The sequence below is a fragment of the Carassius auratus genome, chromosome 8 (genome assembly GCF_003368295.1).
Source record: "Carassius auratus strain Wakin chromosome 8, ASM336829v1, whole genome shotgun sequence".
Classification (NCBI taxonomy): domain Eukaryota; kingdom Metazoa; phylum Chordata; class Actinopteri; order Cypriniformes; family Cyprinidae; genus Carassius; species Carassius auratus.
In genome coordinates this window covers 20,908,437-20,928,578 of record NC_039250.1, presented here as the reverse complement: position 1 = coordinate 20,928,578, position 20,142 = coordinate 20,908,437, and the positions used below count along the sequence as shown (strand labels likewise).

Genomic DNA, 20,142 nt, shown 5'->3' with positions numbered 1-20,142 from the left:
AAAGTGTTTAATACGAAATACTTTCAAAGATACAGTCTGTTAAAGCAACGTGGTTGGTCTGCAATTATATTTGCGATCTTGGGAATGATCAGTTTGATCAAAAGAAAGAGGGCGTTGATGTATTCTCTTAAGAGGCAGCACTGATGAAATGAGCGCTCGGGATCTTTCGCTGTCACAGGCGGTCTGTGTTTGTTGACACCGTCATACAGGAGGACGACACAGAGGAATTAATGCGTATTTAAACAGCAACACAGTCGTGTTGGAAATACACTGAAGACGAAACATGAAAGGCCTAGAATACTTTATTGCACTTTTATTCTTTCCCATGACATTTGGTGTGGATTTCCTTGTGGAACCAGGCTCGTTTAACGCGCACCGGGTGTATGTGAAGTCTCCCGTAGCCGCCAGAAGTCTATTCGGGACGGGACCGGATGCAGATATTTCTCGTATCCATCACATCCAGAAAAGGAGCGCAGATGATGGACCAGACTCCTGTAATGGGTTGCATGGATTTGAGACCAAGTTGACTCGCAATACGCACAACGTAAGTTCACTCGATGCACCGATGCAGTGGTGTCTCAAAACCTAGAGGTTTTCCCCAAACCCTAACTAGACAGCATTTTTGACAGCATTCGTGCGTTCAATCAGAGAGCTCTCAATGAAAACCACTGAAATATTTAACTTATACCTTAAAACTAACTGGTAAATGTTTTTATGATATGTTTATGCAAATGTTTATGTTAAAACATTTCATTTCTAGCGAGTAACTCAAATAATGACTAAAATTGATGATGATTGGTATCAAATTAATATTAAGTAATATTTAATTTTAGGCTATGTAATGAATAGAAACGAGTAAGTTAACAGTACAAATTGTACTAGTCGTTTCTAAATAATACATATTTTAATTTTCTTTAGCCCACACCAGATTATGTGTAAATAATGTAAAATGTGATTGAAAATGCAAGTTTTCCTTTTTCAGTCGAACATTTTCAAAACGAAATTACTGTTTGAGTGATACGAAGACATGTAAGATTGTATTGTTCTTATTTTTTTCTGTGGTTACTATCACAGCCCTCAGAAGATGTTTTTTTCATGTTGGTTGTGTTTGAAGTTCCTCTTTGACACGTAGGTGTTGTTTGAATTGCATTAGTTGTAGATCCAGTTAAGCTGGGATGATAACCTGTTTAATTATCCTTTTTCCAACCAGCTAGGTCTTTTTAATGCATGCAAATTTTTACTGAACCATATAGCCTACTTTATATTACAAGCAAGTCTTAATATTACAAAATGGAACAGTGAATAACACTGACACTAGTCATTGCAATGTTAAATGACTTCCTTCTCTCAGAAATATTTTTGGTTGCTTCTAGTCAGATGAGCTGAAACAGTCAGGAGGTGTTTGAGGGTTGGTTGAAGCTTTATCTCACCTCTGTTTCACCAACCCTCGGATAAACTTCCTGTGCTTATTACTCACAGACATGTTAACCATTTTAAAACAGTTCTACTGTGGTTTGTCTTTCTGTTGACAGGAACTACCACAGATGCGTTAATCAACAGAAAACAGTCTAAAAGTGTTTTAGGATTATACTTGCACAGACTTTTCAGTCTTTATATAGTGTTTGGATATATGTTCAATTCTAGACAGGGTTCAGATGAAGCCCAGAGCAAGAAAGTGAAAGTATTTTAGTCACTTCATTCTTTCCAGGTGTATTGTGGAGAAATGAGAGAAAGGTAGTCAGAAAACGAGCGATTTGAGATTTTCATGAGACACATTTGCTTTGACAGTGTAATGGAAGTATGTTATTTTTTAAACAGATCAATAATACATCAACTTAAACAAAAACTAATACAAATGACAAAAAACCTAAAACAATAGTTCTTAAAAATGGGTCTGGGGCATGCTTTTAAACAAAAGGTTGGAACTTGGAAGTTTAATATTTTATTTAAAAAATATATAATTTACATAAAAATAAACATCTAAGATGGCAAAAATTGAGATCTAAATAAAAACTTTTCCTCCTCAATAACTACCGATATTTATTGAAAAACATGCAAAACACAAATCTTGAATCTTATGGAATAACAACTTCAATTGTTTAATGATATTGAATATATCAACAATTTTGCCATAATTACAGCTGAAATATAGGTAATATCTTCAAATAGTGCGTTATGTTTTATAATGGGAGGCCTTTAGTCAAAAAGGTTGAGAGACGCTTGCAGTATCTAAACCAAACAGATGAAAATATAATACTGTGTTCATATATCATCTTTAGTTTCACAGTTTATTCCACATTGCACATAGTTGCTTAGTTTCTGATTCAGTGTTTTGTTTAAGGCTGGTATGCGTTTTGCATAGCCTGATAGTGTCTTTCTAGTACATGCAACAAAACCCTAAATGTGTGTGTAAAAACTCTTATAGTTTGTCTATAATGATGCACTTTCAGTATGGCTTTTGTTCAATATTAATAAAATGTGTGTTTTTTTTTCTTTTCTTCAGTTTACCTTTCTAGATTACAGCCGATCTGTATCTCTGGCCTGGGTGGGGGATGGGACTGGGGTGAGTTTCACTTTTGATTAATTATGTGTGCACACTATCATATGCTGAGATGAAGTCGTTGGAAGAAGCTTCCACCAAGTTTAATTCAAGATAGATAAAGAAATGTTTAGCTTTAGGTTTAAATTTAGATTGTTTAGATAATCTTTCAGAGGGCTGTTCACAAGGCTCACAAAGAAACATAAACACAGCTATCAATATGGCCAAATGTGAACTCATAACCATTTAGACCTGTCTCATGCCCCCTTGCACATTCAAGGCCAGGTTGAAAAGTCCTTATTTTTACTCTGCCCATCACTGCAATACAAATAATACATACACTACCATTCAAAACTTTGAGTATGTAAGATTAGTTTTTTTTTAAAGAAGTATCTTTTGCTCACCAAGACTGCATTTTTAGCATCAAACATACATTAAAAACAGTAATTACAGTTTAAAATAATATGATAAAGAAGTAATATATAAAATATTAGAATATATGTAAAATGCAACAGAATTACTCTAGTCTTCAGTGTCACATCATCCTTCAGAAAGCATTATTATTATGCTGATCTGCTGCTCAGGAAACATTTCCTGAAGATTTGTGTCAGAGTAAATAACTGTTTTCAATCTTAGGTAGTGCTGGCCCTGACAACATTTCATATGCCAATAGTCTTCCTGCGATTCGGTCAGTCTAATCTGTACAGAAGGTGAGTGCTGGTTTTAATCATTTGTTTGTTTTTGTAATACTAATGTAGTATTTGATTGACTCCATTTCTTTTTCAATCGTCCACTCTTTGTGACAGTGAAGACTATGGAAAGTCGTTTAAGGATGTCACAGAACTTATCAACAACACCTTCATCAGCACTGACTTTGGGATCAATATTGGTCCGGAAAACTCTGGCAAGGTGGGCAAGACATGTCAAAAATCCTCAGATGCAGCATGTCAATCGCAGTAAAAAATAGGCCAGCTGAACTCTCTGTTCTTTGCTGATTTTTCAATACTCAGTGCAGTTACACAGATTGGTGAAAGCACTTTAAAGTCCTGATATTCTTTCCCACAGGTGATCCTCACGGGAGATGCTTCCGGAGGCGGTGGTGCCAGAATTTTCCGTTCAAGAGATTTTGGCAAGAGTTTCATCCACACAGAATTGCCCTTCCAACCGCTAATGCAGATAATGTACAACCCTCAAAACTCAGATGTTCTTGCAGCCATCAGCGACACAGTGAGAGACTTTAAAACATTGGTGTTATTTCCTTATAGACTCAAACTTTTTGACGTCGAATGGAAAGTTACTAAGAGCCATTTAATCAGTTTAAGAGTTAATTAGGGTACATTTGTACACTTACTCCAGAACGTATGCATTATGACATCTTATTGCATTATTATAGACCTTAGTTTATCTCAAAGTGAAGTTCAAAAATGGCATTAGAGCATATTGGGTATCCTGAACTGATAAGAGTTCTTGTTTTGTGCTTGTCAAAATTACATAATAGCATATTAAATATCCTTAGTGTACATATATGCTATTCACTTCCTCCTCAAGTATATCTTTTAAAAACAATACGATATAAGGCTACATTCACAGTGCTTTTTAATTTTTTTCTATGCTTTTCAAGTGGTGCATAACATCATAACTTAAACTAATATCATCTTACTGCTGTTGTTTCAGCATGATCTCTGGATCTCTAAAGACTTTGGTAAAAAATGGAAGAAGATCCATGAGATGGTGTGTGTGGTCAACTGGTAAGCTTTTTGTGATTGTTCATGCTCTAGGAATGAGTTTGTGAAGACACAAGGGGGTTCAGGGTGGAGTGACTATGTAGTAGGGCCTGATTTGTTTTGTTTTGACCAGAGTTCTGGATCATTCTTTTTACGTCTGCACATCCAGGACACACAAAACACAAACATGCAAATACGGCCAATAGAGACATTTCCTGCTGAGTTACCCTGTTTTTCCACACGGCTCAGCTTTCAGATGTCTGAAGAAGCTTGCCTGTTCCAGATAAACTGCTGCATCAAACTTCGGTTGAATTCCCCAGTTTTTTTTTACTTTTTTATTTATGCACTTGAACAGGGAAGTAGCTATATTGAAAGGATGTTCAGTGAGGCTAATCATTCATTTACACATTTAATGTTTGATTCTGTTTGTTTTGAACATTTTAGTTTTTATATACTTATACTGTATAGGTCCTTTATTCCTTCTCTGAGCATTCCTGACTGTAGGTTAGTTTCATTCTCAGTGGTCCCTGCAGCCTTCGGGGTAACCTAGTTTTAAAAAAAGAACATTATCCCACCTTTTCTGAAAGAGAGGATCAAAACGGCAGTAGGAAATTGGGTCAGATCAGTCAGACTTTATCTTGAGACCTTGAGTTTACAGTGTATGGCATTAGACATGAAAAGAAGATGCGAAGGTCAGAGCAGTCACACCATGCAGTTCCTTTTTAATGGAAATCATATTTTTATTTAAATTACAACATTCAGAATATGCTTGAGTTATAATTTAAGGAAATATCCATATAAGTGTACAGTTTCACAAATGGAGCCATTAGGTTTAGACACTTTATCTACTTAATTAATTCTAACTTGATTATTTATGCCATGGAAAGAAAATGAACAGAATGGAAATAAAAGCACTAAAGTGGGTGATGGAAATTTAGAATTTGAAATGGAAATAGGAAATTTGATTGAATTTATAATGCAGATTACTGTTCTTTTTCAGAGTGCTTGGGATGATTTAGTGTGATACCACAAAAACAGAATACATTCGAAGTGATGACTGTGCTGTTACCACAAATGGTGTCACTTCCTGGAGGATGAACACATTAGAGTACCAGAATAGAAAATTATACGGAGGACAGCTAAATGATACTTCTGAAAAGTATTACTGAGAAGAAACATATGAAATGACTATAAGTTAAAAGATTTTGAGTAGACAAAGGTGAAAAAGTAGGAACATTTCAAAATGGTAATAGCTGCTAAAACCATTAAATTGTAACAAAAGAAGATTAATATTTTACCCAATATAAGAAAATCTATTGCATAATATGGCACATAATATTTTATAGTTATATTGAGACACCATTTACCTTTGTGTGTGTATATATATATATATATATGTATATGTTTTTTTTTTTTTTTTTTTTGCCTGAACAAAATGGGTTTTTTTGGAGGCTGATGCGATACCGATATTAGGGAGTAAAAAAATCTGATATCGATATATCGGCCGATATTCTTATGTGCATATTATAGTATAGTACCAATACAAATTGGAGACACATAGAATTACAGTAGAATACAGTATTCATTAACAGAATATATATACATAAACACATTAATTGCAATTATCAATCAAATGTGGTGTTCAATCATTTATAAAGTCGTGACAAAGATATTCAATTCAATTCAAGTTTATTTGTATAGGGCTTTTTACAATACAAATCGTTACAAAGCAACTTTACAGAAAATTATGTTTCTCCAATATTTAGTAGTAGCTAGTAGTTTGTGCACGTTTGACAGGATTTTAGAAAAAATTAAAAATAATAATAATACAAGACGTAGTCAGCTAAACGATGAACTATCAATATTAATAATTAATAGTTATTATATGATGCAGTCCCACATTTAGCAATAATTGTTAGTTATGTTTGTTGATTCAAGGTTAGCATCATCTGGGGTCCTCTGAGGGTCAGCATCATCTCTTCTCAGGTGTTCTGGATCCAGACTGGAGCTTGTGTAAATCCTAGTTACCAAAACATAGAAACAAAATAGAGACATCATTAGCATAGCTGCTGATCCAACAAAGTAAAATTAGTTTAACCCAAGCTAATGAATAAAAATGCACATTTGATCAGAGTAATGGATATGTAATGGATGCAGGGTATTTAACAATTTAACACTAAACTTTATTATCAGAAATGAGTCTGATATCAGTTCACTAAACACTAAACTTCACTTCACTTATTATAAATGACTTAAAACACAGAATAACAAAATATATAACTTGAATTAGGAAAATAAACAAGGTAACTGTGTAGGGCAAGCAAGCCACTGCCAATCGATCCAATCAAATATTTTTCTGGATTCCATTTTAATGGTTTAAATAAATTGTAATAATCAAATCCATGTCTAATTAATGTCCGCTCACTGCACAGAACAGACTCAGAGAGATGTGACACTTCACTGGGAGAGTCAGACCTTGTGTTTGCGGGGCAGCACTGGAGAAATCTTCCAATTGAATAATAGCTTAGGTTTATCCAAAAAGGTCACTGGGTTTGTCATTATCTCATTAGGATGTTAAGTAAAGATCTTGTTCCATGAAGATATTTTGTAAATATATCCACAACATTAATAATATCAACATTAAATTTCTGATTAGTAATATGCATTGCTAAGGGCTTCATATGGACAACTTTAAAGGCAAAATTTAGATTTTTTCGCCTTTAAATTTCGCCGCAAAAATGAGATTTTTTTTGGCACCCTCAGATTCCAGATTTTCAAATAGTTTTATCTCGGTCGAATATTTTCATGTGAAAAAATGTACTCGTATGACTAGATTTGTGGACCAGAGTCACATATAATGAATAAGTGACGAGGAATGTGCACCCGAGGTAATAATTTGCTTCCAAACTGTATCCAGAGGCTGTTTGAAATAAGAGAAAGTCAGTATGGAATAAGAGGAATGCATATGTTTAAAAAAAAAATAAGGGTTAGAACTAATACAAAAAATAGATGCATATCTGTCAAAGGGGTTAATCTTTGGAATAATTTGCATACGGAATTAAAATTGTGTAATTCACTTTGTAAATTCAAGAAAATGTTTAAAAACAAGGTGGTTAATGATTATTTAATTTAACGGGTATTATAATTTATTTTCTTTTCTTTTTTCTTTATATACTTTGTATATGTGTGCCTTGTATTTATCGCTACTAGTGAAAAAGTGCCGTTCATTTGATTGATAATTATGTACAAAGGGTAGGCTTAATAAGCAGAAGCTTCAGCCTACACCTTTTCGGTTATTATGTACAACCTTATTTATTTTTTTGTATGATTGATTGTCTGTGAGGACCGAAATTAAATAAATAAACTGAATGCGCACCCGAGGTGTTGAAGCAGAGTGCCCATTATATCTCGGGTGTGCATAATATTTTTGAATATATCTAATAATTCAGTCAATTATCATGCTTATACTATAGTTACCACACCTCACAACATTGTTTAGATGTTCCAATTTAAAGGGGGGGTGAAATGCTCGTTTTCACTCAATATCCTGTTAATCTTGAGTACATATAGAGTAGTACTGCATCCTTCATAACTCCAAAAAGTCTTTAGTTTTATTATATTCATAAGAGAAAGATAGTCTGTACCGATTTTTCCAGGAAAAACACAAGTGGCTGGAGGCGTGACGTGTGGGCGGAGCTAAAGAATCACGAGCGCCAGTAGGCTTTTGTTGAGAGCATTTGGAAGCTGTGACACCGTGAGGACAAAACCAACCAAAACAAACCATGGCTAACAGTCAGATTCAGCGTATATTTATGATCCAGAATCAGATCCAGAGGTTGAAACTGAACGAGAGCAGCAGCAGCAACGACTCGCTCCGAGCGGGGCTCGAACCCGGGTCTCGGCATGGGAGGGGACGCACTAACTAGAAGGCAGAGATATTTGAAGCAGTTTTACTCACCGCCTGCGGTTCCAACACACGATCGTGACCCTTTTTCGTTGGGATTGCATCATCCTTAAGAAATAAACGATAAGTAAATCCGTCGTCAAACTGGGCCTTGTTTGTAAAACAAGCATCTTCAAAATGCAGGGAACAAACAAAAACACTTGCACAACTCCGTTGATGCTCTGTAAAAATAAACTCCATCCACTGGTCCCTTAATGCTGTTTTTTTTTTGGTAATCTGTGCAGGGTTGTCTTGCCCTGCCAACCAAAAACACACTTCTTTTGTGACATTTCGCGACGCTCTCGCTCTGATCAGTGAATGTCTCTGCTCTCAGTGCTCTGCTATACGGGAGTGCGCGCTCTTCCGGCAGACGTGCCCTAGGACCCATATAAGGAAATTCCGCTCCATCTAACGTCACAGAGCCATACTCGAAAAAAACTTTCCGAAACTTGTGACAAACCGGAAGGAGTATTTTTGGAACAGAAATACTCCTTCAAACGTACAACTTAATTTTTGAAACTTTGTCCATGTTCAGCATGGGAATCCAACTCTTTAACAGTGTAAAAAACTCAGTATGAATGAAATAGCATTTCACCCCCCCCTTTAAAGACATTCATCAGGTTTTAGTCCTTAAAATGTTCTTGTGAATGGATTACTTTCTTGCACATCTCATCCAGCACCTCCATCGCTGATTCCAAAATGTCATTTTATACCTAGTAACAGAGGCTTGAGTCATTGAAACCAGACTAATGCAGCTAATAACTAAGTTATTAGAGAGAGAGAGAGAAAGGGAGGCAGATTAAGCCCAAATTTTAGTTTTAGTTAACTATAACAACAAGTTTGTTGGTGATATTCCAGCAGTGTGGCAACGGAGTCCCTCCCTTAAGTTTTGTTTTGACAAGACACCATATGGTTTTAAACAATCTTAGCTATCCTGTTACAACAATGCCATGAATTTTAATGGATAATCAATCTCTATGTTACCAGCTTCTTGTTGCATTGTTCATTTGTTATTTATAATGCAAAGAAATGATTTGTGTGGTGATTGTCACAAACTATGTCACCTTCCTTGACATTTTAGTGTGCAGCATGTTTGCATTTATTATGCTGCAAACAAATGACTGATCTGAAGTGAACTGACCTGACACCTGTTGTTTTATGATGCCTCCTGACTTTAATCTCACCGATCAATTCTCTCTTCCTCTTTTTCACAGGGCAATGGATACTCTGTTCTTTTCCACCAACCTTAACGGATCCTGCTGTGAGTAATGTTTATAGCTTTGTTGATCTAAGGTGTGGTGACATGAATGTGTTTGTGTCAATTTTATGTTTATTTCTGCTTTTACATCCTTGTGAGTTAATTTTTATTATTTGCAATAACAACTGGAAATTTCACAGCTATCATTTCATAATATATAATGCAAAATATATATATATATGTATATAATATTCAAGCCTGCAGTTGAAATTTGTATTTGCCCAGCTTATATTTTAATTTGAATTAACTAAATACCAAATATTTTAGTTAGCAAAACATGTGAACACTAGTACATGATCCGCAAATGTGACGATACTACACTGACAGTGGTGCAATCCTCTCTCACACTTGTCCTGAAAGAGGTCATCTTAACGTTGAGCCCAGTTGAGTGAAAGTGTACACTTTTGCACTCTGTTTCCTTTATTTGGCAATGAGTGCATGTGCTTTTTTTGCAAGGTGATTGCGCTAGTGTCAGAGAGGATGATGCAGCATCCTGTGAGTGGTGTTGCTCAAGAGCTTAATAATATTCTTTAGATCAAATTTTGTCAGAAGCTTTTTGAATTAGAATTTAGCATCCCACAGTGGATTTGAGTCAGCAAACCTTGTGTTATTACAATGGAAAAGCACACCAACTCTCTGCTCCATGTGGCGTCAGCAACTCATTAAACCATATATTTCTGTAGCAATGTTTCTTCACTGTTTGGTGTTTTTTTGTCTTCAGATGATAAAGGGGCGCTGGTGCTGAGAAAGTCAGCTGACCTTGGTGTTAACATTAAGACAGTCGCTGAAAGGATCTACTCCTTTGGGATCGGCGGACGCTTCCTGTTTGCATCAGTTATGGCTGGATCAGGAAACGCAATGCTGTCAGCGTCTGAGGTGTGTGATTGAGGGTCTTTCTGAGATTCTGGTGACTATAGGAATGCATAAATGTGATGTTTTAACTGTGTGCATGTTCTTTAGGACATGATACGGGCAATTCATGTGTCAGTAGACAAAGGTGAGACGTGGAACATGGCACAACTTCCTCCTGTCGGCCATGAGCAGTTTTATTCAATACTGGCAGCCAATGATGAAATGGTCTTCATGCATGTAGATGAACCAGGAGGTGTGTTTTTGCTTTTTATTGACCATAACCAAAATACACGTGGTTACATTACAACCTAACCTTGTATAAACCATCATAATATTATCTGTGCTGTTATATAGGTACATTTTATTGGTCACCACTGGCTTATAGTAGTAGCATACTGATTTGTGCTACTTGATAGACCTCAGTGTTTCTGTGTCATTTAACTGTATTGTGTGTGGGTTTTTTCAGACACTGGGTTTGGCACCATCTATGTATCAGATGACAGAGGCACTGTGTATTCCAAGTCTCTAGAACGCCATCTGTATACGACCCCAGGGGGCGAGACCGATTTCACGAACGTCACTTCCCTCAGAGGAGTCTTCACTACTAGTGTGCTGCTTGAAGGTATGACTACATCCTTCACAAGGCGGACATATGCTTGTAAGTCTGTGTGTAAATGTAACATCTGATTGCTCCAGGGGGAGTGCATCACTTAGTATACTGTAAATCGATATGGGTAAAAACAATATCACTACAGCAATAGCTAGCTGTTTACTTTCTAAATATAAACTTGAGCATGCATATGATATTTAACATTGCATACACTACTGTTCAAAAGTTTTGGGTTGGTACAATTTTTTTTGTTCTTATATGCTTGCCAAGGCTGCATTTATGATTAAAAATAGAGTAAAAACATTTTCAGTTTTCTAATATATTTTAAAATGTAATTTATATCTGTTATATATTTATATTTATAACATTTAAATGGGAGTGTATATATAATTATCTTTATAAATAATATATAAAAATAGCCATGTGAAATCAGTTAGTTCAAACACCTGAGTTAGGGCTTTTCTAAAAATGATTTTGTGTTTCTCTCGATTTCTCTTTTCTGCTAAAGATGGCTCAGCACAGACAGTGATATCGTTTGATCAGGGAGGTGAATGGGTTCCTTTGAAGAAACCGGAGAACACAAAGTGCGATTCAACAGCCAAAGATCCAGAAAGGGTAAGAACCACTTTTAAGGGAAGTTAGTAATAAGGGAAGTAATAATTGGCCACATGTGGCCAAATGGTTACAATTCTTGTGAAAACTATCTCTATCAGCATGTCTTTGTTTAGCCTTTTGTTTTACTTGCCTTGTGTTCTCTTTCTCCTGTGCAGTGTAGCCTGCATATTCATGCCTCCTACAGCACCTCAATGAAGCTGCAAGTTCCCATGCTGCCTCTGAGTGAACCTAATGCTGTGGGACTTATATTGGCTCATGGTAATGCACACACACTTACTAGAAACAGTCTAAAGTCCAATACTGTTCTGTGAACAATTGAAATATTTTCGTTTTTTTTTATTCAATTGGCAGTTATAGTAACTGCCACAGAATTGCAAAAACAATGACTTTTCTTTTTCAGGCAGTGTAGGCGACGCAATCTCAATGTTGACTCCTGATGTGTACGTGTCTGATGATGGAGGCTACACCTGGCTGCAGGCTCTGAAAGGGCCGCACCATTATGCCATCCTGGACTCAGGAGGCCTGCTGGTGGCCGTGGAGCACAACGAAGCCAAACCCATCTCTGAGATTAAGTGAGCAACCTCCCTTCAGTGTCATTTTAGTATCAGATTTTATTGTTAATTATTAATTTATTATTATTTTTTTTTGCACATCGTTAAACTAAATTAAAAAGGCAACTAGCTGAAATAAAATAAAATAGCTGAACTGCATATTTGCCAAGCTGAAAAAAGCTGTCTGTTTGTGTGTCCCTCAGGTTCTCCACTGATGAAGGGCAATGCTGGCATGTTTATAAGTTCACCCAGACTCCGGTGCACTTCACAGGGCTGGCCTCAGAGCCCGGTGCCCACTCGTTGAATGTCAGTCTGTGGGGTTATGAAGATGCTCTGATCAGCCACTGGGTAACTTACACCATTGACTTTAAAGACCTGCTGACACGTACCTGTGAGTGAGCAGTTCTCATCAAACCACACAAAATCCAAGGCATGTTATGCTTTATATAATTCAGTTTAGCACAAACTAATCTTTCTGTCTGGTTCCCAGGCCAGGACAATGATTACGTTCAGTGGCTGGCACACTCAGATGACATCAGCGACCCAGACGATGGCTGCATGCTGGGTTATAAGGAACGTTTCCTGCGTGTGAGAAAGGACTCGGTGTGTTGGATTGGCAGAGATTACATAGTCACAAAACAGCCCACGCCGTGCGCGTGTACACTGGATGACTTCCTGTGGTGAGTGGGAACAGAAGTTATAGCGTTGTTTTTTTTGTCTTCAAATTTTACTTTTCAGTTTTAGTTAGTCTGATGAATGGATCATCATAGTTTTCAAATATGTCAAATATTCTCTGCTGTCCTCCATAGTGACTTTGGATATTACCGTAAAGAGAACAGCTCCGAATGTATTGAACAGGCTGATCTCAAAGGCCACGATCTGGAGATCTGCATCCATGGGAAATGGGAACAGCTACAGACACATGGGTAATGCCCTCTTTATTGTTCTCCGTTTCTTAAGGATTATTGCTATGTCCTAGCATTAGCCAGTAGACAGTTGAGATTCATCTTGCATCTGGTTAGCACATGCTTGTTCCTGACTCATTAGGAAAGCTCTAGAAACAACATGCTGATTGTTTCATGGTGTTAATTGTTTAATAGGTACCGAAAGATTCCAGGTGATAAATGTGAAGGAGGGAAAGAACCAGAAAGAAGGGTGATTGACCTGAGCACGAGATGCGTTAGCAACCTGCTGGATCCTCAGATGCTGGTGAGAATGCATTTACCCTGCTGTATATTACTAGTTCAGACATGAGTTTTGAAATGTGTTTTAATTTCACACATTTATAGTATACAGTATGTATGTGTGTGTGTACACACACACACACACACACATTTATATAAATGTTAAATTACACTGCGTTCCAAATTATTATGCAAGTGATAGATCAATATGATTTCAGTACAAAAAATAGTCACATTTTTGTTTGTGTTGTTATTGTGTGGTTTTTCCACATCTTTTTAGATAACTGTCAGACAGATTTGGTCAATAGTTTGCCAGGTCTTCTTAGGTAAATGGAAACCCTACTTAAAGAGGTAGGTGTAGGTTTCTCTATGTGAGGTTTGGTTAGCAGTGACTGAAACGCAGCTTTAACACCAATGTCAGTCTGCATGGAGAAGATCTTGAGACTCCAGGAGCTTCAAACACCTGTCTGCTGCTCAGCAGTGACTTTTAACAGCTGGCATTACAATAAAGTTTATTTGTTTGACAGAAACTGTCCTTAATAAATCTTTATCTGACCAAGATCTTCTGTGCTCTAAGTCACTCACAAATCTTTTGAAAGTTCAATAATCTCTATTTGCTTTTCACAAAATATTGTTTGTTTTGATGCCTTTTGCAAGACTATGCCTTTTTTTCTTTACTTTTCATCTTCAGAAAGATCTTTCTTCCTCACCATATTTCATGAGAACTGTGACTTGCTTAATAATTTGGAGCAACCTCTTAAAGTAGGGTTTCCATTTACCTAAGATGACCTGGAAAACTATTGACCAAACCAATCTGAGATCGATACCAGTTATCTAAAAAGATGTGAAAAACCACACAAACAAAAATCCGATTCTTTTTTGTTTTCCGAAATCCTATTGATATATCACTTGCATAATAATTTGGTTACCCAAAAATGTACATTTTAAAGAATACCCTTATCCTTTCATTTAATAATAATATCATTTTAATATTGTTTTGCATTACTTTTAAGATAGCTCTTTTTGTATTTTTGGCCCCAGTCTACATTCACTGTCATTGTAATTAAAAAAAAATGTCCATCATATTAATCTAACAAATTTTCCTTTTATATGTCAGAGAGAAATAATACATATAGATGAACTGTTTACAATATGATGCGTTTAAAAAAGAAGATGAACTTGCACTCATATACCTCTATTTAACTTGTATCTCTGTAATCCACAGACAGATAAATCCAGCTCACATAGCTCGGCGCCCATCGTCGCGATCGTCGTAGCCATCCTGCTGACCGCTGTAGTGTTTGGAGCTCTGTTTGTAAAGAAGTATCTCTGTGGTGGAAGGTACGTTTATTCTTCAAAATTGTAAGTGTTTCATATAGAATATATTTAATTGTATTACATAACATAAACAACTGTTCTGCCCATTTATATCTTACAGGTTCCTTGTACACAGATACTCTGTTTTACAACATAATGTGGAAGCCAACGGCATAGATGAACCACTGGACACTGATGTCGCTGGAGCTCCCAATTATGATTTCCATGATGACTCAGATGAGGTACAGATTCGGACCGTCTCACACCAATCAATTCACCTAAACAAGCTGATCATACACCCTCTTAAAAATAAAAAAGGATTTATAAATTGTCCAGGTTTTCAGCTTTGTTTTCCTATTGATATATTCTCTCTACAGTCTTCATACATTGTGTGTACACACATTTATATTGCTTTGACCGTTCTCTGTAGATCCCACCTTCTTCGATGCCATGATTGGTCATTATGTAATGCCTGCACGCAATTGGTCAAACTACTTTTCAGTCATTATCTTCGTCAAGTATTAAAAAAAAGCCCAAAATTGAACATTTTAGATAATTGAGAAATCCCAGCAAGGGCATGTCCTGTAAAAAGAGGATGCATGGTCACCATCTATTAACTATTCTACTTTGACATTTCAAATAGTTTTACTTTTCTCTCTAAATGATTGTGTTTGTTTTTCAGGACCTACTTGAGTAGAGAGCATTAGGTGAGCAGAAGACGCTGCGTTTCCTGTCATTCAGGCATTACTGCTGCTTTCTCTTATCTTCCTAAAGCACAAACCAGCTGTCGGCTTTCTCAGACATATAACGTCATGCACTTCCTTGCTTCTCGACCAATGGGAGGGGAACCTGGTTGCTTCTCCACCAATAGGAAGCTGTTCTCATGATAAAAGAGGCTTTTGAATGTAACGCTCCTGAAAGCAATGAAGAAGGGTTTAAAATACTGTTTGTAGGAGTTTCAGTTCTTGCTTTTGACATTGGGGTCCTCTGGTCGCGATTTTTGTTTGATGAGACACTTGTCAATGGGTTACTTGTAAAATACTTGCTTTCTCTTTATGTACAGATGCCCTTGTGTGAGAGCTAGAGGTATTATTTATCCTCATGGCGATATCAGATTTTTATTTCAGCAGAAATTTTATTTAGCGACACGATACAATGAGTCATATCACACGTACGCGATGCAAGCGTCCCAGGTTTGAATACTGTGCTACTGAATATAGACTGTGTTTATCACTAGAATATGATCATAACTGCTGTCAATGTCCACTTTGCTGCGTAATTAGTAATGAGGTGCACTAAAGAATATAGCAATAAAATGCTGAGAAACAGTCTATATATTTGGCTTCACAAACAGGGAAATATGTATAATTTTAAATTTATGAACATTACTTTCATGAAACTGTGTAGCTATGTTTTAGGCTGTGAGCTTAATAAAGGGGGAATGTGATAATTGGGCAAATAACTGTAAAACATGGAGATAAATTTCACATAATACACAATTAATTTGTGCGCTACCATCACACTTGAAATAAAGTGATTTCTGCGATGGTTAGGAAAAATGTTGTAATAAATGTTTATATGAAACAAGCAATGATGCAAATGCATGTAAAATATAATACAGGTGTAGTTTATGTACAAACTTGCACACTTTGCCCGAATCAAATGTTGTAGTTCAGTAGTTTTGTTAGCTTTCAACATTTGTGCCATTTCTTGGTTCTTGTCTTGACAGCAGGAAACCCCATTTTATCAAGCAGTAAAAAAGTGTGACTTTTTTTTTTTTTTTTTTACCATTGCGCACATAAACGCATAAAACTTGACAAAGTGACAAAACATTAGCCGCAATAATTTTGCATGTGTGTGCAGCAAACTCCAGTGAGGTGAAAACAGTTCCAGTGGTCTGAAGTCATTGACCATGTGATTTAATTTTGAATATTCAAATGCAATAGAGCAATTTAGCACGTTTCCATGGGTATTTCCTGTTTGCATAGATGTTTGATATCCAATGCTGTGAATTTTCTATTAAGTGTGTATTTAAAAATTAGTTGTACAGATAATTTGGAGCCATTTTCAAAATTTCTCATAATCATTTATTTAGACATACCTAAACAAAATTCTCCTATTTTCTTAAAATAAGACCATCTCCATTGCAAAGACTCAGATTATGAGTTACATAGTGTTTAATAGATATACAATCCTCGTGTATGTTTTGATTCAAGTGCCTAGCATGAAGGCATAGCTTATGCCTTCCAATGAAATGTAATGTCATCTTAAGTAAGAGAACAATCACTTATTATTTGTGTGAACTTTTTATACAACAAAATAACAATTATGCCCTCAAATGACTTAATTCTTGTTCCTAAACTGAGTTGCTCTCCATGCTTGGGGTAGTAAAAGATGCAGTGCAAATTAAATTTTAAATTATATGATTTCCATTATAACAGTGATTTTATTTATGAGAGGAGTTGTACTTTTCTTGCTGAGCAAAATCAATGTATATAACAGTTGTGAAGCTCTGTACATATACGGCAATTCCGACTTTGTATGTTTTATTTTTGCTTTGTATATTTGGAACAGAACTGTATGTTTGAGAAATAAATTGATTTGTCCCACTGATGTTGTATTCTTTATTTCTGCTTTTTAGTTTGTACGTAAGAGCGAAAAAAGCAAATACAACAGAAAAACTAACAAATGTAAAGGGAAAAATAATCAAATTTAAAGGTTAGGACAGCTTCTGCTTAGCAAATTGTAACAAGTAATATTCACAAAAGAACAGGCTTGGACTTGAGTAACAAGTGTTTTGATAAACATGGATGATTTGGCCGCATAGCTCAAACTCTGTACAGGAAGTTGCCTTCAGTGTCAAAAAACTCCTTTCCCTTCTGTTCCACTGAACTGGGCTTTTCCTTCAGTGTTTGTGCGATGTGCTCTAGTTCTTCCTCGGTCAGGATCACTCCATCCCATTCCTCCTCTAACTCTGTATCATCGCTCACGTCCACTTCAGCTTTAGAGTCAGGCTGCTGGTGTAAAGTAGGAGTCACTTTGTGTTCAGCTGATAGCTGAGAGGGTAGTATGTTCCCACTAGAGGGCACGAGTCCAGTGTCAGTCTGCCTCACTGCAAGCACTCCTGTACTCAGAGCTGTCAGGGCACCTGTGTTTCCAGAGGGGAGTACGGCCTGCTCAGATTTGCCATCTCTGAGAAACTGCGGCCCACTACTAGCTGACACTTTCGAGTCCTGCTTTAGCTTTCGGACTGCTGATGGGGTGAATTTGCTGCGGAGGACTCTGGAAATGACATCAGGGTTTACAGAGAAACCCTCTGCTAATCTCTCTAGTGTCCATTCTTCTGGGGACTCCTGCTTTAAGTACCTGTAAAAGAAAGGCCAAGCAGATAACTGTAATATTTTTGGGATAGGCCTACGATATGTTATTATATACAGCTAAACATTATTTTATTAGGTTATCAAAAGCAGAAATGTACAGAATTTTGTCAGAAAACTAAAGATTATATTAAATACACTGTAGTTCAGAAGTTTTGTACATTTTTTTTTATTTCAGAAGAAATTAAATGAAATGTAATTTTGCAAGGATGCATGAAATTTATAACAAATTACTTTACAGACATTTATATTACAACAAAATATTCTCATTTCAAATAAATGCTGTTCATTTTAATGTTTCTATTTGAAGAATTCTGAAAAACGTGTCTTGTTTCCACAAAAACACAAATGCAGTACAACTGTTTTCAACATAAAATAATAAGGAAATGTTTCTTGAGCAGCAGTCAGCATATTAGAATAATTTCTGAAGGATCATGTGAGACTGAAGACTGCAGTAATGACTGCTAAAAAAAATCAGGAATAAATTACATTCTAAAATATATTTAGAAGGAAAATGTTGTTTTAAAATGTAATAATATTTCACAACATTGCTGTTTTTACAGTATTTTGATCAAATAATCATTTAAACAAATCTTTCTGACCCTAACTCTTAAATAGGAGTGGCCATAGCAAATAGATGAACATCTAACATGCAAAGCTTAACAAATATTAAAATGACTTAAGGCAAGGCATGTCATGCAACTGAATGCTGGTTGTTAACATACAGTTATATAAAAATGTTTGACCAATCAGAATCAAGTATTTCAGCCATATTCATACTGATACCTTATCTGCTGAATAGCGTCCCAGCTTAGTCGTCTCTCTGGGGCTCCAAGATTGTTCATTTTCTTCTTGATGATGTGAAACTTTGCTGCTTTACGCCTTCTCCTCTCTTCACTGCACAGGAAATAATGTTAATGCACGAAGACAGCAGTATTTGCTTTTGTGCTTCTGTATAAGGACTCACCTAATAATAGAGTTCATTTTGGCTTCTACTGCATCCATATCATGGTCATCTTCAAACATGTCTTCCTGTTGTCTCTGTTTTGGATGAGAATCAGGATACCTCTGTGACATCCAACCGTATGCATCTCGACTGGCATGCCGACAAACCCGGCAAGCAGCAGGTCCTGGGAGAGGGGCCAGTTTGGTGGCCAACATATGGGCCATTCTCCACAGGGTGCCCATTCTGTACAGTCAGACACAAAGACTGTAACATCTTAAATTGCAATTTAATCCAATATAAAAAGGAATCTTTATCAAACAATATCCATAATTCGATAATAAGAGTGAAGAGTCTGATTAAAAGTCTGAAGAAAAGCATACACTGAAAGTAAAGGATTTTTTGTGCATTTGTTAGTTTTGAATTTGCATCCTTAGATTTCAAATACAAACATGCAATACATACAATACATTTTTCCCATGCACTGCTATTTTTTTACTGGCTGTTGACAGTTTCTGATTTATAAAGTGATAAATGTCTCTTAAAAAACCTTAAACATTTAGCAAAATAATAATACAAATAATTTTTAGATTTTTTTTTTTTAGATTTCTCTTCTGTAAATGTATGCAAATTTCTGCAGATAAATTGTAAAAATGCATCATGTGCAATTTTAAACATAACATTTCAGAAAACATGTAAAAAGAAACAACTGTCATAATGTATTGTGCTTAATAAACTGGGAAAGTATGGTAAGATCTATATTTTTTTATTTATACCCTATTCATCTGTGGTGTTTCAAAATAAAATAAAACACATTATTTAATTAGATAAATGTTTAAATTTGTAAAACAGAGCATTTTAATTTCGTTACATATGCGTTATTTCCAAAAAAAAGCTAATTTATCAAATTGAGCATTTAACTTTTCTTACAAAAAGGTCAAATTTACCGTCTTGATATTCATAACCCAAACTTTGGTCTTATACAACCATATAATGTCTAAAACAGTATGTGAACACACACAGAACATAACAGTGCCTGTAAAACCATAGACGTAAAACACTCACATGTCCCTCTGCTCTTCTTTCACGGTGACATTACACCGGAAGCATATCATTTAACCACGCATGCGCACCAGTCATTCGATGATTTCCGACTCGGATCGTTCACACTCGGCGAAACTCGGCTCCGTTCGCCGATCGCATGCGTCAAGCCTGCCCCCTTTCTTCTC

The 20,142-nt window shown here is 36.1% G+C and overlaps 2 protein-coding genes across 2 annotated transcripts; one reads left to right on the top strand and one right to left on the bottom strand.

Annotated features, from left to right (window-relative positions):
- Positions 1 to 5: 5 nt before the first annotated feature.
- Positions 6 to 17,203, top strand: LOC113107569 (sortilin-like). Its single transcript, XM_026270180.1, has 20 exons — positions 6 to 544; positions 2,504 to 2,563; positions 3,176 to 3,249; positions 3,346 to 3,448; positions 3,605 to 3,766; positions 4,214 to 4,287; positions 9,421 to 9,467; positions 10,186 to 10,340; positions 10,425 to 10,569; positions 10,783 to 10,938; positions 11,435 to 11,541; positions 11,697 to 11,799; positions 11,942 to 12,113; positions 12,296 to 12,483; positions 12,583 to 12,772; positions 12,902 to 13,018; positions 13,193 to 13,301; positions 14,502 to 14,617; positions 14,715 to 14,835; positions 15,276 to 17,203. The coding sequence occupies exons 1-20, from the start codon at positions 284 to 286 to the stop codon at positions 15,288 to 15,290; spliced, it is 2,475 nt and encodes an 824-aa protein (XP_026125965.1). The 5' UTR covers positions 6 to 283; the 3' UTR covers positions 15,291 to 17,203.
- LOC113107570 (neugrin-like) lies at positions 17,204 to 20,063 on the bottom strand. Its single transcript, XM_026270181.1, has 4 exons — positions 19,979 to 20,063; positions 18,938 to 19,159; positions 18,757 to 18,867; positions 17,204 to 17,959 (listed from the first exon to the last, which is right to left on the bottom strand). The coding sequence occupies exons 1-4, from the start codon at positions 20,026 to 20,028 to the stop codon at positions 17,422 to 17,424; spliced, it is 921 nt and encodes a 306-aa protein (XP_026125966.1). The 5' UTR covers positions 20,029 to 20,063; the 3' UTR covers positions 17,204 to 17,421.
- Between the last annotated feature and the right edge of the window lie 79 nt (positions 20,064 to 20,142).